Raw genomic sequence first — 23,343 nt, forward strand, 5'->3', positions numbered from 1 at the left:
GGACCCCGGCGGGCCTCCGTGCCCGCGGCACCGGGCCAAGCTCTCGCGCCCCGCCCCGTACTGGAGGCCGTGGAAGGCCGGGCGCTGCGGGGGCGGGGGGGGGGAGACTGGCTTAGGGCCGGCCCGGCCGGGGGTGAGGCAGCGCCGACCAGCCGCGGGCGCGGACTTCTTCGTGTCCCTCTCCCACCTCCCCGCGGGTGTGCACACTGGGGGGGGGGGGGGGAACGACACGCTACTGCCGCGCCGCGCCGGCACCGTGGCTCGGCAAGAGGCGCGAGGGCTCGGCGGGCGCCGGGCCAGGCCAGGCCGGACTGCGGATCGTCCCCACGCGCCCGCGGCGCACAAAGGAAAGGGACGCTGGGCTGGACGCGCAATCCTGGGCCGGCACCCAATCCGGAGGCGGGAGCGTGTGGGCGGGGGCGCGGCCCTGCCAATCGCGGGGCCCGTGGGGTGTTGCTAGGCGATAAGGCGATGTGGTGACGGCTGAGGGGACGGCCGGGGCCGCCGGCGGAGCGAGCAGCACCCGCCGCGCTCCGGCGGCGGCGGTCGTTCACCCCGGCGGAGCGCGGTCCCGGGGTTACCACAGGGCAGCGGGCACGCCGGCCGGGGATGCGCTGCCCCGTGCCCGGGCCCGTCGCGCCGCCCGGCAGCGGAGCGGGCCCGGGGGCGGGCCGCCGCAGGGGGCGGGCCGCCGCGCTCCCGCGGGCGCCAGAGGCTCGCTCCCCGCCGTGCCCCCGGTACGCCCACCTTCCCGAAGGACGGGAAAGGGGGAGATGGCTCCGCGCGCAGGCACCTTTTCTCCACTTTCTCTGTAACTCCTACTCCTTAAATTAACGCAGATCACTAAACGAATCTGCATTTTGCTCCGTGCTACCTACGACTGCTACCTCAACGCGAAAGGAGCCCCCCTGCATCTCGGTCGGCAAGCGCGGGCCCGAAGGCCGGGACGCAGGAAAAGCCCCCACCTCCTCTCGCCCGTGGGTAGAACACGCCTCGCTCAGAGGTCCCGTTCCCATCAGCGCCTTCCAGTGCTGCCAGGACTGCGCTGAAGCACTGCTGCTACGCCATGCAGCTCGCTGACGACCTTCTCTGGGTAGAACTTTCGCCTTTAGCCATATATTCCTCAATACTGTAACAGTTTTTTGACTCTTCGATAACAGCAACAATCAACAAGTTACTCTCTTTCACCTTTTTGATACACTGTGATCGGCTGGAATTCTCTTTTTTATAAGCTCTCCTTTCTCTGTACAATTCAATAGCTTCCACAGAAGGACCTCCTCACCACTCTTTCTCCTCTGGTTTTTAAGAATCAATGCCCAATTTGTTAAATATTTTGGTCATAAGAGAAACACACAAGAGTTTCCCCCATGCATTTAGTACACGCTTAGCACAACATCCCCCCACACAGGATCCAAGCAATATGTTCATGTTATTTATTGTCATTATGTGTGTTTATACGCTATGTTCTTATATACGATGATTGAACTACTTTTTTTTCTATCGCAAATAAAACAAAATAGGATAATCAAGAGCTATCATCTTCTCTTACCTACAGTTGCCTTAAGGAAACCTGTTTCTCTGGGAAATGGAATAAATTAAAATTGTGTTTCTGGCCAGAGGTCTGCATGACCAGGCATGCCAGGTAACATACTGGGGGGGGGAAGGGGGGGACAAACAACCACAAAGAAACCCCCAAACCCCTCAAACAAGCAAACAAAAACCTTAAAAACCTGCAAAGAAACCTACATAAAGGCATTTCTGAAGTCTGCAGCCCATGAGCTTATATCCATGATGTAAGGAATAAAGAGTACTGTATTCCAGGCTCAGATGCAGTGTTACAAAGATTACGGTACAAAGTGCTCTTTTACTAAGGACACACTGCTTTTAACACCAGTAAATGCACAGGATCTCACAGCACTGAAATACTGTGCATCTCCACAGTTCAATATTAAACATGGCATTGGAAATTAAAAAATTATTTTTCAGAATAATCTACAGCTATTAAAAACTCTGGAATTTACATGTTGTGTTCTAGAAATAACCAGTGAGAGCTGTAACTGGTGTGATCTGGGCCAAAATTCCTGTACTTGTTAGAAACCACTATGCTTTGAGCTACAGAAAGAGCTCATTCAGGGCCTGGTTCAAGGGAATGCATCATGTTGTTCCGGCTCATGAACAATGTTAAATGTTGAATCCAATGACAGGATTTTCAAGTAATTAAATGATTTAGAAAGAAGCTCACAAGGTCTCTCAGGCCTCATGTCGGGTTGGTAACATCCCAATGACATTTACTGCAGATTTAGCATCTGATTATATCATAGCACCTTTACACTGAACCAAAACATTTTCAGTAGAGAGTAGAAAAATAATTATTCAAATTCTCAGAATGATTACCACCACATTGTCAGATGCCAAAGAGAGCAGCTGTTTGCAAAGAGTACCAGGAAAGCATTTCTAAAAAGAAAAGCCCTACAAAAAAAGAATAGCGCTGGTGGGAAAGTAGCTCTCTTCCTTCATTAATTCTGTTTAGATTTTATATGTTTTTTAGCAGCAACTGAGAAGCATTATTCACTTCAGTGATACCACTCACAGAATCACAGAATTGCTTAGGTTGGAAGAGACCTTTTGAGATCACCTAGTCCAATCCCTCTACTCAAGGAGGGTCAGCGGGAACACATTGCCCAGGACCACGTCTAGTTGGGTTTTGACTATCCCCACAGACGGAGACTCCATAAACTCTCTGGGCAATCTGTTCCAGTGGTTGACCACCCTCACAGTAAAAATGGTTTTTCTCGCATTTTTCATGTGCGTTTCCTTTACTTACAGTAAAGTTCATCACTGTAATATCCTAAGACAGCTCAGCATTACTGGAAATGTTACAAAAATACACTGATTACTTGTTTCAATGTCCTGACGTGTTCATAACTATATAGATACCCCTCATTACATCACAGCTCATTCAATTTTTCTTTTAGTTTCATCTGTCGTAAGACTTATTTCTTACAATGCTTCTGTATGATTCTAAGTGTTGCTAATGAATAGGTTTCTCACTGCTTTAAGCTCTGTGCAACCTCTTGTTAAGAAAAATGTAATTACTGGTGTGACAACAGAAGTTTAATTTTATACTCTCTCATGCTGTCTGAACGACTGGAAAGAGCTACAGCAGATTCAGGCGTAATCTTTTCAAACCCCTGTATTTCAAGTAGAAAGATAGCTGCACAGGATTAACGGTTGCATTGTTAATTATAAGAAAACAAGTAGGTTGAGGCATCCCACTTCTAAGCTTAAATCACATCTACAGTTTCACAACAAAATATCTGCTAAAGACCTGCAAGCCCTGCCTAAAGGCACAAGGCTTTACATATGCATTAACTGGGCATTTCTAAATCCACGATGCAAGCAATATTTAACATATATAATTGAAATAAATCAGTATTAACAGTGAAGACAGTAATCTCATAATGTACACAGATTAACCTTTAGGGTTCACAGCATGAAACAGGGTATTTGTTCTCTCTTCTGACTGCAAACATCCCAACTCGACATACAAAAATGAAATATTTAGACCTGATTTATAGATTTCAAAGTAAGTTAATAGCAAGTGTGGACCTGGAACTTGCTGCCAACAAAGAAATCAGTCTTTAATATTATAGTTGCGGATTTTTGCCTTTTTAGAAGAGATTTTTGGTTTTATGGGATGAGCACAAGGTAAATTCCTGGATTTTAACTTCTGCTGAACTTCCAGCCTGGTTCCTCTGACTGTCAAATCTGCAGATGGCATTTCAGGTTTATCCTTGGTTTTGATATGTTGCCGAGATTCTTCACATTGCTCAGTTGAGCGTGTAACTTCAAACTCCACTGCTCAAAAAAAGGAAGAAAAATACTTTGTAGTTATGTTTGTATTTAATTATGAGACTGGACAGTTAAAGAGAACTGGTTTACTCCTTTTTCTCTAGATATATTGCTGCCATACTGCCACATTGTCGAAGTCTTATATTGAGTAACAGAACCATTTCTGTACATAAGAGGCATAGAACTGTCCATTAAGGCTTGCTATGCTGATGGTATAATACATCAGCATCCCCTGCTAAATCCTTGCTTCATCTGTACCTGTTCATTCTCTATTAGCATCAGACTGCTTAAGAGAGGAGAGAGACAGACAGCTGGAAGGCCGGTGTAACTGTTCAAGTCAAGCACTAACCATCTGTTCAGCTGTTTTTAAACATCACATTTTACAAGTTTACCCTCCTCTCCATCGTGTGAGAGCATCTGTATCAATCAAGGCAATACCAACACACTGGACAACATGATACAAAGCTAGATCTACCTGTTCCCATATGGGGAAACGGTGATAAAGTAGTTGGCTGCAATAGTTTGATCTGTTTCAAGAAGTCACCAGCAGCCAAAAAAGCTGCAGCAAAACATTGGATGTGCATGATCCAAAGGGCTCAAAGGCAATTCTGTGGGCTTGACAAAGCTGCACTACTACCATTATCTTTTGTGGGTTTTTTTACCTTCTCTCACAGAGGAAGGCATTTACTGTGGAAATCTTAATTTTTGTTGTCTAAAATATCTGTGTGTCCTAGAGAGGACTAACTCAAAAATTAACATCTTTGGTTGGGAAGGAGGGAGACTGGTCTTAATACGAATCGGAGTCCATTCTGCAGCTTCTCGCATAATTGTCTGAAAACCACTATCTCCAACTAACTGAACTTTAGTCTTATCACAGGTTTCATTAGGTAAGATAAGTGGAATTGGTCAATCACAGTATTCATTGTAAACTATAGGTAATATTTACAGGTGCTTGGCTCCAGCCATTTAATCCTTATTTTTCAAGGCACTGAGATTTTAACTTTAGATTTTCTATGGAGAGCCAAAGCAGACAGCAGAAGTAGCCATAATATACTTGCGACAACACACACTACAACATTCTGTACTAGTTGAATTTTCTGAGCATGACAGGCTTCAGTCCCAGGTACTATTCAATCAAAGTGCAAGAAAAAGAGGTGCACAAATTGACAAAGATAAGTTATTAGTAGGATAAAGTAAATTTTCATAGTCAACAGAACATGGTAGAAAGTCCACACAAAATTCTATATGGAAGGAAATAAAAAATATTCTTGAATTATGGAATGAATTAATCTATTGAGGGTTTATAGCTCTATGCAAAGCATGACACTGTGGCTAGTGTCAAAACATAACACTTTTCAAAATAATTTTTATGTTCAGGCTTAGTTTGAACCAGCTGTTCACTCATGTGTGTGCAATCTCTGCACTAAGTCAGCTTGGTGGTATTTGTTATTACAGGTGGCAAAAGCTCAGTGGACTCTTGTGCTATTGATGCGAAATCATGTTGTTCAGCTTGCCACCTAGTGGTTACCTACAGATGTAGAAGGTATGAAAGAAGATGTTTGAGCCCATGGAAGACCTTTGGATGTATTTTCCTGCCTGGAAAAAGGAGTTTAATCATTACGGTGGATTACCCTAGACCTCTACCACATCTGGCAGGTAATAAAGCAGAATTTCACAACATCAACAGTTTAGAACAGTGCAGGCAGTAGTGTCGGAAAGGTACTGGATACAGCTTCAAAGATTATTTTGCTTGAACAGGAGATGCAACAGAACGAGATTACCTCTTGTTTGTGGTCTAAATAACAGCAATGAGCAGATCCATAAATAGCACACAGTCAGCAGTACTTAGAGAGAGTCTGTTTTTTGAAATACTCCCTCAGTTTTGAAGGGTCTTTTTTTATTCAACCAAGGGGATGGCTTTCACAAATAATGTGGGAGGCCCTAATCCTGTAGATCCAAAGGCAAAGTAACCAAGCACCAATGAATCACTGCATCCCTTCCTCTCAAGTCTTCTGTATGCTTGTCTCTTGACATTAGTAGAGACACTACAGTTATAACTAGTAAAGGTTACTTAGGTGTTTGGAAGAACAACACAGAACACAAGGATTCTATATGACTATTGTAAAGTTTGTTCTACAAAATAAAAAAAGACAAAGAACAAATAACCCAAAATTAGAAATGCTATTTAAAGTGAAATATCCTATGAGAACACTGAATAAGGACCTTCATATGTTACTGGTTCTGCTTGGAACTGTTCACATGTGTGAAGGACATTGAATAAAATCAGCATGAATATGCACTGTGCCGTAAAATTTAAATGCAGTAGCTTTGTTTTCACAAACACACAACGAAAAATCACACCTAATTTACAAGTGTGTAACTTACTTTCAGAAGTGACCTTGGCAACAAGAGCTAGTAAGATCATAGTTAAGAGCCTAAACTGCTTTTGAAAATGGACCTAAATGTTTAGTGTATTGAAATGCTTAACATATCTATTTGATGTGTGTTAACGACAGTCAGAAATTAACATTCACAGATTTTTTTTAGAACTAAAGAGATACAGCTAGACATGTTGCATGAGCAAACTCAAATTCCCAGATGGAAAATTTCATTTAAGAAACTTGTCTCTAGATATTTGCTTATGGCTAAAAGTGCTTCTGAAGGAACACCAACTCAAACAAGTTCCTATTCAGGAGAAGAACATTTAAGTGAAGAAAATGTAACTAGGGGATTAGTTAATATTTGTGAAACACTTCAAAGATGAAGTTTTATGTAACGCAGAAAAAAAATCATGAGTCTTTCTCTGGTTGGAGCCAGAATGAAGCCAGAGCCAGAGCACTCTTTCTGTTTGTTAATATTTTACCAGATTCTTTCTCTGGCCAGCTTTTTACCCACATGGATTGCTCTTAGAACTGTCAGTGATGTCAAAGCTGTTGAAATTCTGTCTAGTGTGGAAACACTTAAGATAACTTTTGATCCATAAAGTGTAGAATTTCAGACCACAGAGCTTTTGCAAGTAATAGTAACAACAAGAATTATAGTAAAAGAAACTCATCTAAGTTCAAATAGAAAACCAGAAAAGTTACTTTGCTTCAAAGCAGCTCTATCTTGTTCTTTGTTAGGCTACAATGTAAACTCAAATTAATATGCCCAGGACATAGTTCTGAGATCTGTGGAGTGGGGTTTCTCAAAAGGTACAGTGGGACCATCCACCGCAAGAGGAGCCCTCCTCTGGCATGGAAAATACGAAGTTTCATCTACCTCAAAAATGTGTAAAACAAGTGACTAGTGGGGACATTCCAAGTGCAGATACAGCTTGCCGTAAGCTCTTCTTCCCTCTGCACTGACCCCAGTCTCTGTTGACCCAAGTTGATCAGGAGGTTTTCACATGGCATCACAAAGCACCCTTCACAGTATTGGCTTCACTCTAAATGCAGTCTTACAGTCAAACTTTACTATGGGATGTTTGCCTGTCTTTCCAGAAAAACTAGTAAGTGTCTCAAATAGCAAGTAAAAACTTCATTAAGCTAACTTACTTGAAGAAAAATAAATTCCAATTTTCTAAATGTTTTACAAGGCTTCCCCGCCTCCTGCCTAACATTTATTCTAAAATCAAAAAAGGCCCTATAGCCCACAGGTGAGTAGAGAAACCTTGCACCATGTACAGAAGCTAATCACATGGTTGTATACATGTGTCTTGATTTTCAGAGGAAAGCATACAACTCTTCTGACAAGCAACTTTCCTTTGAGGATGGCCTGTCATCAGCTTTCAAGACGCGTATGATACGGATCACCAACTGAAGTCTTCCACCTGCTCTCAACCTCTGGGATAGGGCATATAAAACGGAAAGAGAGAGAGAAGCATATTTCTTACTAGTACAGTCTACATATATAACACTGACACTTTTAATATCATTGTGGCTTGTATCTGTCTATCTCTGTAGCAGGATCTTTTTCTTTCAATAATACAGAACAATAAAAACACCTGAACAAGGAACCTGTGTTCTTTCTAAACCCTTTCTTTCTACTTATCTGCAGCATTAACATACAAATTATTAAATTAATCTCATTCCTGCAGTACAAACTAAGAATCAGCAGGTAGAGTAAGGAGAGAGAAAATTAAAATATCTCATAGCCTTCTGACTTGCATGGAAGCTTCCACAAGTTCTGAATTTGATGGTGAAATGAACAAAGTATATGACAGTCCACTTCAGTAATTCACTGTTAACATGTAGCCATAAATGCTCCTGAGTCACTGAATTGTGTCATATGCTGGAAATACAGCAAATTGCAGGGCTTACTTGACATGCCAACCATTTTAAGTCCCAATAGGTTGTTTTGTACATGAAAAAAAATGAAGGAAGCTGTTCAACAGGTTCAGAAAAATCATTCTCACACTACAATTGTTTCTGTTTCACCAGAAATGCCTATAAAACACAGCTACTGCTGTGACAGATTTGTACAGAGTTGAACTTGTAAAAGAAATGTTTGAATAAGCAAACTTGCTTGCTTTGTTGCAAGTCATTTTTTGTTACTGAGCTTTCAAGTCTGTGTGTGCGTCACTTTTATCTGAAAGCCCAGTACCGAGTCACTCTGTCTTAATGACTGTTCTATCCACTGTAACCATGTGTTTGATGAATGTATTAAACTCAAGTGAGTGGTTTTAAACAGGAAAGATTGAGTTAATTTTCCATAGCTCAGGCATGAAAAATAATGCAAGCTTCTGCTAAAAATCAGAAGCAGAACTCCTTGAAAATTTTGTATATTCTGCTCTGACGTGACATTCTTCCAGAAAAGAAAGATTTTGCTTTCACAATCTTGTTTTCTGAAATGCAGAATTCAGTATAGTAAAATTAAGGATACCATTTGGATGGTTTCCTGGAGGAGAAAGCTAAGCAACACAAAAGAGTTTTTAAAAGTCCTATTTTTGCAATTAAGTATTTCAGGGCCTGCATGTTTGAGTAAGAAGTTCTGCTCAGGTGTTCTTAGGGTAAATCTGGATGCAGAGATCAAATTAAGGTTGTTCTCAGGAAAACATCACCCCTTATTGATGTTTCACTTGTTTCATGTTGGCAGTATCATCTTTCCCTTTTGCTATTTTCTAGATCCCCAAAAATCTACAGTAAGTTTTGCAATGGTGGCTGGAAATTTCTAGACATTAAGAAACTGATGTCCTTGTAAGGCTGCCAGTGGTGTTGCATCATGCATACAGGAGCATGAAACTGCATGGCACTATCAGTAATGTTTCAAAGACATCCTTTTGCTTATCCTGTCAATATAGGCCTGACCTGAAATACTCTTCCTATTTCAGTTCCAGCCCCACAAAAAAAGCACATGAATCATGACTGTCAGCACTATGTCCATTCCAGTCCTACAGGTCTGTCAGTGCACATTACTTTGTCCCTGCAATGCACTGCTGTTGTGAATAAAGACACTTGTAATCCATTCTTCATTTTGAAAGCCCTTTAAAATATTTTTTTTTCTTGTGTGCCACTAAAGATGGTTCATTGCACCTATACACTGGTTTAAAAATAGATATAATGTAGGTTGGAAAGGACCTCTGGGTGAAATGTCACAGTGCTTATCACTCCCTCCTCAGAATGTATCTTGACACAACTTGTGTCCATTGCTTCTTTTCTTTTCACTGTGCACCTCTAAGAGTCTGGCTCTGGCTTCTCCAAAATCCCTTACTGGGTAGTTAAAAAGCAGCAATCAGACCACCTGTTGGCTTTCTTCTCCACACTGAACAACGCAGCTCTCTAAGCCTCTTCTCCTGTAACGTGTGTTCCAGCGCCCTAGCTGTCTTGGTGGCTCTCCACTGGACTCCCAGTTTGTCAATCCTTTGTACCAGAGGGTCCAAAACTGGACACTGTACTATGGATGTGGCCTCACAAGTACCAAATAGAGGAGAACAAACCACTTCCCTTAACCCACTGGTTGCATTCTTGCTCCTGCAATCTGGTATGTGGTTAATGGCACATGAGCATCTATGTAACGGTAACAGGTCACTATTAATATAAAGCTCATTTGAAAAGGCTAGATGGCTGCCATGTTACTCCACAGCTGCCATCAGATCATCAAATGATGATGATAAAAATATCAAAATCAAAAAACCAAGCAACCCACACAAGCCCCACAACACTGTAAGAAATAATCTGTTGAATGCTATGCCTCTTATTAAAATATAAAAATCACCTTTACTTGGAACATTCTGGAGAAATGTTTGTCTGTCTATTTATAAAGACCCTTTATAAAGAAGAGTCTACAATCCTGCTGGGGAACATACTCCATTATTAGCCATCCTTAAAGTTTTTCCAGTATTATAATTTAAGGCCATTACTTTTTGTCCTATCCACAGCAAGTGTTAGAACAGTTTTCCAAAGTTTTGCCAATGAAGGATTACTTCATGAACAGGCCAACAGTGTGGGAGACATAACATTCATCTGCAATATACCACTCAACATAATGGCTACCATTAAAAAGTTCCTTTACAATTTGCCTGTGAAGAGGCTACACTTCACTGCACGTATCTTACAAACGGCGCTCCTGCTAAAATTTTCCAAGAATGTGGTGCTTTTTGTAGAAGTATAACACTGATTAACGTTCAGCCTATGACCTAGGCTTTACCTTCTCCTCTCATCCTAAACCTGATACTGTCTGATATGTAAGGTCAGGATGCTGTCTCACATATAAGAATTTGTGTCTGCTTTTATTTTTTTACGTTCCAACTTGTTGCACTGGATTGTAAAATTCTAGTGGATAACAACACCTAGTTCACTGTGTGCCCACAGCATATACCACATTATGCCCATGATCTCACTTTTGGCCTTTAGGTCTTAGCACACTATACTGTATTGTAGCTATTAACCTGCCACAAAAATGATTAAGCAAGGATTTGCCAAATTACAATTTGATTTAACCGTCATTTGGCAACACATGCAGTGTGCAATTCTCAGACAGACACTTTCATATCTGCCCCAGATAAGGTTTAGACTATGTCAAAACAGAAGGGTATTTGCATTTCCAGGAGTATCTAATAAAAGGGGAGAAGTATTTGCAACAATGGCATTAAAACCAGAGAGCTATATAGGTATTTCTTTTAATTCTTACTTCTGCTGGCAACAGTGAAATTCCCTTCAAGTAACTCATTAGATCTTCAGATTCTGATTACAGGACTGTAATAACAGTAGCAGTCATGTAAAAAATTTAGTGGAAGGGGGCAGAATCCACTACTGTACTTCCATTCTTCTAGAAGAGTCAAATACTGTGACTACTTTACAAAGCATGCTTACCTTGGTCAGTGTTCTTTTGAGGAGTGAGAACAGAAAGGCTTGATCCCATTTCTAAAGTTTGCCAAATACCTCGGCAGAAATTATGTGCTCCAGATGAAGAAAGCTGGACTTGCTGGGCTTGACTAGGACTCTGCCCGAGTGGCTGACTCTGAATGATTTTTGAGGATGTATCTGCCTTTCGTTGCTCTGGCCCATGATTTTCAATAGAGAAATCTAGCTGAACCTGCTCAAATTCGAACACAATCTTACAGAGATACGTACGTTTCACATCAAAGACATCTGAAAATTGGTTAAATCTCACAGGGGCATCTTGGTCTTGGAAAGATAGAAGGTTTCAGCAAGAGGCAAGACAAAAGAAAATTATTATTTTTAGTTTTGAAAGGTTGTATAAGGAGATTAATTACAACATCATGAAAGTGATTGAGAAACCCTAGTTTATTAAGTGTTAACAGATACTATTTTGTGCAGGAACAATGCATAACTTAAAAAAATACCTATATTTTTAAGTCTTCCAGGAGACGACTGTTGAGAAACTGCAACTGAAAAATCCAGCTGAAGGGAAATTACATTGATGATAAAACTGCACTGTACCTCAGCGGATGGTAATTCTGTTTCTTCTCCATAGCTGCTTGGAGCTTCTTCTTCCTTTAAGCTAGGGCAGGCAATTAGAGAAGGCATCCTTGAGGGATGGTGTTGCTTTGTATACTGCAGCTCCTAATATGAAATATTACATTAACACAAATAACGCATGGTCTCTAAAAATAATACATTTATAGCTCAGTCTGCTGTTACACTGCTAGATTTAAAATAATCAGTTATAAATAATATTAAACAAAATTATGTTCCCTTTGGATCAACAGGGCCACACTACCCTCATAATAAACCTCTCATTAAATTTGTTCAAAATCTACATTTCCTGCTGCTGTTACTATCATCCTGCCTTGTTACTCAAGTTTACATTGTCAGGGTCATTCTTCACTTTTGTCATTTCCCATGATTAAATTACAGAAGAAAAACTGCCAAAGAAGTCCTAAAAACCCAAACAAAATAAAGCAAACTATGGAAAAGTAATTTGTCAGCAATGAAAAAAACCTAATTACCACACAAAGTTTCCCCAACTTTCAACATGTAGCAATTAAAGTGAGATTTGATGAAAAGCAGACTGCTTCAGCCCTGTCAAAGGAGGTGAAAATAAACATCAAAGTCTTTTGTTGTATATTTAAGACTAAAGAAGCTAAACATGAGCCTATCATATAAAGTAACTGATACTGAAATTGCTGTAGGTATGATAGTAATATGTTCTCTCAGTTTTTGGTAAGGATGATGATCTTGAACGCAGGAGCAAATGTAGTCTGACTAGTAAGAGTGATTACCTAGAAGAAAACCAGCCAAACTAGAATAGCAGGGTTCAGAAACTCAACCTGGAGCTCAGCTTCAACGCAGGAGCTGAAGCCTCAGCAGGTATGTTCTGGGTAAAGAGCTGCCTGGAATGAGACTACTGAAGATGAACAGCTTAGATATAAGAAGGGCTATCCTTCTTTCTAGTCTGGACAAATTCCAGCAGTAACAGAGATGATCCCAAAGGTTCCAGAGCTGGAAAGATCCTCAATGATAGCCACTTCAACCATGACCTCCAAGCAACCCATGAGCTGAAGAGGTTGGACTACTATTGCTGGAGTTTAGCACACCACCTGGAAACTCACAGTCAAATGCTACCTCTCCAAGAGCCACGGACACATTGTATTTTTAAAATCTATTCTTACAAAAGCAAGAATAATCTTTCAAGATTTTAAAAAGAACATGGGAGACACGAGATGTCAGAAAAATAGCAAACACAGTACCTAGCTCATTAAAAATAAGGCAAGGGAAGACTGGGATGGATGGGCAATGAATATTCATTGGTCTCAATTTAAGAGTCAGCTAAGTTCTAAGATGAGCTGTGAAAGAAAGAAAAATTTAAAAGGTGGAGAAAAAAAAATTGTAAAAAATGTGGTTTTGAATTGTGGCAATTTTGTCCAGATTTGGAAATCGCTTTTACATACATTTAGTATAGGCATTTAGCTAATCCTTTCCAGACCTCGATCCAAGCAGTGCACAGATGAAACAAGCAGTCTACAAAAGGTCTCCTCAAATGCTTTGCTGGACCCTAATCTCCTTTGTAAAAATTATTCCCCATGTTAGAGTTTAAGAGCTTAAGAAACAGTTCACTGAACTGAAAGTGGATGGCAAAGGATGGCAAGCTTGTGACTTTAAGCTAGTAAGATGTTCACAAGCATCCTGAACAAATTATATATCCACAAGCACGCTGAGGCATTCCACAGTAAGTTCACCTGTTGGCAGACCATTTTCCAGGCTTCCTGCACATTTTAACAGCTGCCTCACCTATTTCCTTCTGAAACCCCGCAAGAGGGAGATCAGAATCTTATGCTCAGGACTGTCATCTAGGACCAGAGCTGATCTTTTCACCTTGGAGTTTTACAAAAATTTTAAGATCTTCTGCTCCGGAAGTAGCCCCATACCACTATCCCATAAGATGTATCATTGACATGCCAGCAAGGCTATTTATTTGATGCTCCCCGATTCTTTTCTCTGAGGACCTTCCTCACGCTACAACAAGATGCTAATACTTCTTGTGACAGTGCTGCAGTGACAGGTCTTGATCAGGTCCTCAAACTGTCAATGAAGAGTTGCAAAACAGTGCTGCATTCCCAGAGCTGTTCACACAGAGCTTGAATAATTTGAGCCTTCTCAGTCTCGGAACTCAGTTGGCTTTCACTATGGTATCTCCTAACTAGTATTTTTGATGCCCTCACTAATACTTTTGATGTCAAAAGAACTCAATTATATAAATTTTGTGAAATATACCAGATTCTCCAGCTCACGTTACACTTATCTGACTGACCCGTTAATTCTCAGTTTCTGTTATCTCAGACTGTCTGCTACATCTAAGGAAGAATAAGTCTCCATTAGCTCTGTAAAGGTACACCAGATGGCATTCTCAGTTTATCACTGTCTGATGGATGGTTTACAATGTTTGCTCACATTACAACCTTTAAAACTTCTTCATTGACTAATGAGCAGTAAAGAAGAACAGGGGCTTATTTTCACTCAAGCAATCTGTTTAAATTTGGTTCTAATTGACTCTAACAGCACAGCCTTTTGGACTTCAGGCAACCTTTCTCTATCAAACAGGAGCGCCCCTCCTGTTGGATATCTTTGGCTAGGAAGAAGCTAAGAGAAACTCAAGCACCTGTGATGGGACATCCAAACACAGAGTTCTTCCCTGCCGGGTTCCCTTAGAACATATTCCAAAATATTGCCATAGATTCAATCTGCCAAGAAACATATGTACCCATTTTCTTCCCCAAATATATGCCTTTCCCAGCTGAAATACTGCTGCATACTTTGGATGCTTGGAGAGCCTTTTCCTTTCACATTCAAATGTTTAACCCCTCCAAACAAGTACTACCTGTTTTTACTACTATCCTTTATCCAAGAGAATAGCAATGTCCTGCAGAAGCTGGATAACTGTCTGCCTAAAGACCTGACAGCAGAAGACTGAACTCGACCCTGTCAACTCTTGTTCTCAAATTTAATTGCTGGACAACTTTTCCCATTGTTTTCTTAAATCAACTGACCCAGAAGTTTTTGTAATTAGTCCAGCTAACACCCCTCATGGGTATAACTACAAGGCTAATCTGCAGCGCTGTTTTACTTCACAGGAAAAAAAAATATCTATTTTTGGCAGAACTAAATTTCAAATTGAAAGCATGTCATGCCCAGATATACAACTGGTTAAATTAGTGCCAGCTGAGTCACTTAACCTTCATTTACCTAATTTGTAGCACTTATTCTAAGCAACTACAGAGGTTAATATGTTTTTTTTCTTTAACATCATTCTTATATGTAAGAAAAATCAAATATTCATTACAATTTACTTCCACTGGCTCTTTTAAGAAACTCACCTTTGTCATCCAAACTGTCTGGTTGGATGGTTCATACTCTTTGTAATACATTTAGGCCAACCAGAAAACATCTGAAGAAAATAGCGATAACTTCAGGCTGAAAAAACCACAGGATGGCATGCTCAAAACGAATATGTGGTTATACTGTCTTATCTTTTTAGAATGTGTCTAGATGTAAAAATGTTTAAGATGATTTTAGAACGTGTTCAGATGGTAAAATTTTCAAGTAAATGACCGACATTTGTGATTTCTTAGTGCAATCTGACAACATGATAGGATTCTCTCCTGTGTAGTTTCATATTATCACAGAGATCTTAGTATGTAAAAAGAGAAACATTAAACTTCAATCTCCTACATATTCCTGAATGAACTTCAGTAATCCACAAAAAGGCTCTCAATCTGTTCTTGATTTCAGTTAAGAGAAATAAGAATGCATAAAGAGAGAATTAAAAATAGACAGGATCCTCCAGAGGAGATTAGCTTTAATTCAGTTGATTGTCCCCAAAGGCAGAGGAGATTGCAGTTTCAATCTAATAGGCTGGAAGTTGACTGCTTGGAAAGCAGCACAGCAGAAAAGAAACAGGAAACCTGGTGGACTACAAGTTGAACATGAGGGATCAATGCGTTCTTGAGGCCTTTGGCCAACAGCATCCTGGGTTGCATCAGGGAAAGCACTGCCAGCAGGTCAAGGAAGGTGATACCTCCCTCCACCAACCACTGGTGCAACCACATTTAGAGTATTGTGTCCACTTTGGGGCTCCCCAGTACAAGAAAGACATGGACATACTGGAGCAAGTCCAGCAAACAGCCACAAAGATGATCAAAAAATTGGAGCATCTGACATATGAGGAGAGGTTGGGGAACCTGGCCCTCTTTAGCCTCCAGAAGAGATAGGTCAGGAGTGATCTTTTCAACATGTATAAGCACCTGATGGGGATGGTGGGAGGAGGTAAAGATGACTGAGCCACACTCTTCTCAGTGGTATACAGTGGAAGAATGAGAGACAATGGGCAGAAAGTGAAGTACAGGACACTACACTTAAGCATAAGGGGACCACCCCCCCCCAAACCTCAACCTTCTTTACTGGGAGGGTGGTCAAACACTGAAACAAGCTGCCCAGAGAGGTTCCCAGAGGAAGTATTTCCCCAACTGAACTTGGTTAATAATTCTACTGGAGTTTTATACCTCGGAGCAACAACCTAACCCTTTCTGAAAGAACACTGTTTACTGCCCTCAAAACTACAACGACAATCAGCTGCTCTGACTCAATCCTCACAGGAACAAATCTGCTGATCAATTAAGTAAAGTACATAGTGAAATCCTGACTATTGAAGTCACTGGGAGGTCTGCCACTAACTACTAGGGGAGCCAGGATTTATCCAATTGTCTCTCTGATGAAAACTGCAATTTAACTATTAAAAGTTGCATTTTAATTACAGAAGATAAGAGACAGGTTAATTATATATCCTACTTTCATATATGAAAAATGTGCTATTACAATAATTTGGACAAGGGTGTTTTAGAATCCCACCATTGCGGACATTTAGTAGTATGCTCAATGATTAATCATTTTCAAGTTTATCTTAGAACACACTGCAAATCCTTCAAATGGCCTATCTTACTTATTTAAAACTAAGCTTTATGAAACTCATAATTCAGGATTGCATTTATGCTGAATTAACACAAGTGTTTCTGAATTCCTTGGATGAAAATCACGTTTAAAAAAGTTAATTCTGAAGTCCCAAATGTAAACCTTTAAGTAAATGGGGTAACATCTGGCTGGTGGCCAGTCACCAGTGGTGTTCCCCAGGGCTCCATTTTAGGGCCAGCTCTTTTCAAGGTTTTTATCAATGACTTGGACACAGGAGTTGAGTGCACACTAAGTAAGTTTGCCAATGGTGCTAAATTAGGAGGACTCATTGATTCCCTTGAGAGTAGGGAGACCTTACAGAGAGATCTTGATAGAATGGAGCGCTTGGCAATCACCAACCGTATGAAATTTAACAAGAGCAAATGCTGGATTCTCCACCTGGGATGGTGTAATCCTGGATGTCCATACAGATTGGGGGACAAGAGGCTGGAGTGCAGCCCTGCAGAAAGGGAACTGGGGGTTTTGGCTGATGGTAAGCTCAATATGAGTCAACAGTGTGCCCTTGTGGCCAAAAGGGCCAACCGTACCCTGGGGTGCATTAGGCACAGTATAGGTAACCACTTGAAAGGAGTGACTGTCCCACTATACTCAGCACTGGTGTGGCCTCACCTTGAGTAATGTTGGGCAGTTTTGGAATCCACAATATGAGAAGGATATAGAAATATTTGAATGTGTCCAAAGGAGGGCAACAAAGATGGTGAAAGGACTAGAGGGCAAGACTTATGAGGAGCGGCTGAGGATACTTGGCTTATTCAGCTTAGAAAAGAGGAGACTGAGGAATAACCTCATTGCTGTCTACAACTTCCTCACAAGGGGAGCAGAGAGGGAGGTGCTGATCTCTTCTTTCTGGTGGGCAGTGATAGGATGCAAGGGAATGACTTAAAGCTACATCAGGGGAAGTTCAGACTGGATATTAGGAAGAAGTTCTTCCCCGAGAGGGTAGTCAAGCACTGGAACAAGCTCCCCAAGCAGTGGTCATGGCCCCAAGCCTGTTGGTGTTCAAGAAGCATTTGGACAATGCTCTTAGATACATGGTTTAACTTCTAGGTTGCCCTGTGTGGAGTCAGGACTCAGAGATCCTCATGGGTCCCTTCCAGCTCAGGACATTCTATGATTCTATGAAATCTTCCAAGGCACCAAAGGAAGACTTGAGCTAAAGTCAGTAAAAGACATTTAAATGCAGAATTTTAAGGAAAGTTATATTCATGGAATTAGAACTGGCTTAACTGCTCATTATCACTCGATTTCGGAGAGCATATCATTACCTGTGTTGTAAGCCTGTGCTGTAGATGCTTTAAAGCTGATAGCTGACACTGTGTTCTTTTGACAAGCTCTCTTGGAAAAAGACTACCAGAAGCAATACAAACTGTGCAGCCCTTAGAGCTAACAGGATGCCAAAGTCCTATAAAGGAGAGACAATACTGAGAAAGGCATTCTCTTTTGTTATTTTGTCATCAATTTTACATTCCCAGCAAGTGTTCATAGTGGATATAAATGAACCACAGAACACAGGCCTTCCCATTGCAGATGGATTCAGTGCGATGAGGAAATGGGCCTCATGTTTTTTCCCTTTGCTTCATTGCCAGAGTAATTGTTGCATGGAACTTAAATGTCTGCAGTGAAATCTTCCTACATTATATATACTCTTGATTCAAGCTTACTCTATAGTAAGCTTATTCTGCTTTCTCTTCCACTTTCATAATGCATTAGTTTTTATTCCAAGAGACAAACTACCTCTTTTCTGCTCTTAAAAGAAGTCCGAGTTCAACTTCCAGTTCCCACACCGACATCTAAGCACCAGGGAGTCCTTCATCTAAGATGTTAATCAACAGAAAGTTACTGCCTACAGACCCTCATTGTTCTATGTTAGCACCTCCTATCACAGGATAATCTTACTTGCAACAATTAGCACTGCAGTCTCACACAAACTATGCAGATCAAGAAACAGTGAGGTCCAGCACTTTGCTTTCATATTAAAGCCTAGCTCTCTCCAGCTCAAAGGATGAACTGATTCCCAAGTTTTATTCTAAATATTTAAGCTAGCACTCTTCCGTAGAATAAATTTACCTTCCTTTAATACCATTACAAGTTCTGCCCTGAGTCTGTTTCCCATTTCAATCAGCTGCTGCTTCTCTTGGCTCAGAATTGAGATTTTACTTGCTGCTTCCTTCAGTTTATTTCGCATTCCTTGTAGAGTGCAGCTGACACCATACTGAAGACCGACACCAGGACCTACATCAGGTAACTCTTGTCCAAGATCCACCATCTTATCTTCAAGAACTTTGGCTTTTGGCCCCTGAAAAAAACAGGTAGTGCTTATAATTAATATTTTGAAAATGTGCTCTGCGGGTTTAGAGATTTGCACAAATATGCATTAGAAGCCAGTTGAAGAAAAAGTGTAAAGTTGAAGTCTACAGCCCATTTTTGAGGGTCCATTTTCAAAATTTTGTTAGCAATATAGGGCAATTAAACTGTGGAGCAAAACACTATAGCAGCCTGGGACATTTCTACAAATATTGTTAACTGTAAGTGTAAATAATACACACAGGATAAACACCATATAACTGTAAACTAGAGAGCAGTTAATTTTAAGATAAAATGTGGAAAAAACTGCTTTACGGCAGATAGCAAGCTACTACAAACCCTTCTTTGTGTAATCATTGCATGCATACACACATATGGGGTAGATATGACTTAAAACATTGTTTTAAAGAGAAAGGTTTCAGAGTGAAAAGTAAAGATTCTACAATTGGTTTTGTGTCTGCAAACCTAATTGAGTCCACTTTCACATATACATTAGGATAAAGTATTTACCCAAAAGATCACATCTTTGTGTCTCAAGAGCTATATACTGTCCTCTTTCAGCCCCCTTACTACAGAGGAGACTTTTCAATATCCGTTTAAATACTCATTGTTCACTGAACTAATCATCTCCCTATAGACTTTTTAAATACTTCAGTGCCACAAGTATCTAAATATGTCACATACATTAAAAGCGTTTTACAAAACTCTTGCTCATCTATATATTTACTCTTCCACATATAAACTAGTCAGAAATGTACCACACTGTAATTGTGCAATCCCAATCAGTTTTCAACTAAATCACCCTGAACACTGTGATTCAAGAAGTACACATTGAAAGGTGTTATCCATACCAACAAAAAACCCCAACCACCGTGGCCTTAGTGTCTCACACAAGTCCCATTCTCTTATTTCTTTGTAGAGTTTTACCATAAAAGAGGAGGCCCTTGAGAACATACATGGAAAGCATACAGGTCCACAAACACTATAGGGGACAAAGGTGGAGAAGTTAGTGCAGGACTAGAATCTAAAAACATGAAGAAAGACACCAAAGTGAAAGAAAAAAAGGAACACCACTTTGGCGTACATAGAGCAATTTATATCAAAGCAATTAATATAAGCAGCCACAAATTCTTACATTCTACCCTCATCATATGAACAGTGAACTTAACACACCAAGGCTTAACATAAAGAGAGGTCAAGGTGATGACCAATTATGGTACCACTGGCTGTCACACTATGTACCACCTTCACTGTACCAAGAGGCAAAAGCACATCACATGGCTGGGACAGGAATACCAGTTGCTTAAACTTCTATTTTTCCTGAGTTTTTCATGAAAACATTCAATAGCATTACACAGAAGATTTTTTTTCAGATGACAGATTGTAAGCTGTAGAGTTAGGAGTGGAACTCAGAAATCTTTTTACCTTTAGATCTATGTCCAGAGTAAAACTCTACAATACAAAAGAGAGAAAACATGGAAAAGATGGGTACTGAAAAAAGGTGGGATGAAAATCTCTCCTCAGAGCTGATACAAACAGAAAAGAATAAAAATATATGTACACGCAAAAGTCTACACGCCTATTTTACTAGTTTGCACAATAAACCTTCCTCTTTTTCTTTAGCTACATTTTAGCTCTAGAGTTTATCATTTTGAGATTATGCTCCCAGAACCTCTGTTATATTACATGGAAAAAAAGAAAGCTCTCTGTATTGACGTCACATCTGCACCCTCATGTTCAGTTACCATTATAGCTCAACAAATGCTAAACGCCCCAAGGTAGAAATATTTTTGCCTGTGATTCATCATGGCATTAAGTACATCCTTAGCATGCAATTAATAAATGTAAGAAGCACAGAGACAGTGTAGAAAAATGTTAAAAGATAAGCACTTCTAAAATCCAGTAAGGAATTCTAATGAAGTTTTGCCCATTGTTTCTAAGATATTCTCAGGACTGTTTCCAGTTGCCAGTCTATGCCTAAGAAGGCTTGTTATGCACTAAGGAAGAAGAAATAAAGCAGTGAGAAGAAATAGACAGGAAATGATAGTTCAACATCAGTGAGGACAGCATTAACTACAATTCCAGCATTTTGTTCAAGTTTTGGCCTGCACATCTGCTATTTACTACGTGCCTATACATATAAAGCACAAGGAATTCAACATTTCACACTGAAAATGCATATCACTGCCTGAAAAATATTCTTGTTCTCATATCCAGCCCTGAGCATTCAATTATAGTTTAGCATCATGAAGCAAAAGATTAATCTCTGGCACAGAGAATGTTCAGTTCCTAGCTTACTGTCTCCAAGGCAAAGCCACTCTCTATTTTTCTTTTAAGGCTTTATCCCCACTTAAATGCAAAGAAAATGAGAATGCATCTTGGACAGTAGTTTGTAAAACATTTTCTGCAACAGAAAAGAATAGTTGGTATAAAATTCAGTTTTCACCTAATTCTGGAAGTGGCCAAAGAGAAAAAAATAAATCTGTGTTGTTCATACTGGGACACAATGATTTCCTAAATATAATTTGACAGCGGGAACAAACAAATCTCCTTCTGTATTCAGCAAAAAGATACAACTAAGATTAAACATGATCTGCGCCTCGTGGGTGTCCTGGTTTCAGCTGGGATAGAGTTGTACATGTTTTCACACAAGGATCCAAAGTTTTATTTGAACATTGATATTGTTTCAGTTCTTAAAGCGCATAGCTTTTAATGTAATCAGCACCTCTCATCCTTATTTCTTTCTTAGCTATTATTTCCATTTTCTTGAACTTAGATGGTTACTGGTGAGTCTTAACAGTAAGAGTAAAGAATGAAACAGATATTGGTAGATTTTACAGATTACTCGAAAATTAGAAAACCCTTGTTTTTCAATTGTATCTTAACCAATCTTACTTTGGACTCTGTTTACTGCACCACCAAATCACTGGGACACAGGAAGGGGAGAACATATAGCGACTTACTCCTTACGTAATATTAGATATTTGTCCCAGTTTTCAAATCCTTTACTATTTTTCCAAGAGATGCCTCTGTCACACTTTAATGCCAATATTGTTCCTACCCTTTAAACTAACACAAAGGCAATGACATTTGTAAACCCTGGAACTGAGTAAAAACACTCCCAGAGCTGGTGAGCTCTTCTTTTGAGGGTGGGGTGAGCTCCCAACCGACGCTGGCGCTCCGTTATTTCTCCCAGTCACTCCGTGGGGCATGCATGGGAGCCCACCGCAGCTGGGTGTCCCGCTGCTGGGGCCCGGGGGCTGGCAAGCCGGTGGCCGTGGCCACTGCCCTGCCAGTACAGCCTCCCCGCCCTGCAGCGTGGGCCCGGCGGGAGCCAGGAGGTTCTCCCAGGCAAAGGCACTCTGCCCTGCTAACGGAGCATGCAACCCCATCTGAGTATCTACCTCCAGCCACGGCTTCACAGGACCTTCTCATCAGAGTCCAGCAGTGACACACTATCTACAGTTTCATCTCTACTCACCTTATTACAAGGCATCTTGAATGATTTTCGTTATTTTAAAAAAAGGCTAAAATACGGATTTACAATGGAAAACTCAAAGAGGTGATGCACGTAGTTTAAGAATTTGCAAGTGGAAAAAAAATATCAAGAAAGGCTTGAAAGATCTGGAGTGACTTGTGCCAGGGAATGACTAGTCAAAATGTATTTCCTAGAAAGAATGAGCATAAACTGGGCTGAAAAAAATCATTGCAGGCTCTCATCTAACTTACACTCATTACTAACTGACCACGTAAGTGTATATTGCTTCAGTTTTTATTATTTATTCAAACATAAATAATATGTTATCTATTTAATTACATACACACATGTGCATACAAATATTTTAGGTAGTTTAAACCTCTTCATACCTCTTCTGTGTCTGGGTTTACTATACAATCCGAGTTAGCTGAGCTGAGTTTGATATTGCTCAAAGTGGTTCCAGTTAAAATTTTGTTTGTGCACGATGAACCTAAAAGAGAAGAGGAGTATAATATGAATGTATATGTATTTATACAGAGTTTAGGCTTTCACAGCAGCAGCTGTTTCAGAACTTTCTCTCATGAATATCCACTTATACCACTTCAGTAGATATGTTGTAAACAGAGCTGAAGAAATATAAAAAATAGTAGTCTCACAATATGCAAACATCAGTCAGCTACAAAATACAGAAGTGACTAGAGATGACACATTAGAAAGGTCAATTCGTGGGTAAGGAGCACAGGGAAGCTTTTATTTTTTGCAATACTGCATTATTTAATCGTTCTTGGGAAACTGGCAATA

The 23,343-nt window shown here is 40.3% G+C and overlaps 1 protein-coding gene across 9 annotated transcripts in view; it reads right to left on the bottom strand.

Annotated features, from left to right (window-relative positions):
* Window positions 1–3,099: 3,099 nt before the first annotated feature.
* Window positions 3,100–23,343, bottom strand: part of CCDC57 (coiled-coil domain containing 57) — a 51,827-nt gene continuing 31,583 nt past the window's right edge. For all 9 annotated transcript variants that reach the window (XM_069799591.1, XM_069799592.1, XM_069799590.1 and 6 more), the window contains 6 exons: window positions 22,932–23,032; window positions 18,828–19,056; window positions 18,026–18,162; window positions 11,736–11,858; window positions 11,145–11,367; window positions 3,100–3,858 (listed from right to left, as the gene is read on the bottom strand). In XM_069799591.1, coding sequence (XP_069655692.1) covers window positions 3,635–3,858; window positions 11,145–11,367; window positions 11,736–11,858; window positions 18,026–18,162; window positions 18,828–19,056; window positions 22,932–23,032 — 1,037 coding nt within the window. In that variant the 3' untranslated portion in view covers window positions 3,100–3,634. The remainder of the gene's footprint in view (window positions 3,859–11,144; window positions 11,368–11,735; window positions 11,859–18,025; window positions 18,163–18,827; window positions 19,057–22,931; window positions 23,033–23,343) is intronic.

The sequence above is a fragment of the Haliaeetus albicilla genome, chromosome 12 (genome assembly GCF_947461875.1).
Source record: "Haliaeetus albicilla chromosome 12, bHalAlb1.1, whole genome shotgun sequence".
NCBI lineage: Eukaryota > Metazoa > Chordata > Aves > Accipitriformes > Accipitridae > Haliaeetus > Haliaeetus albicilla.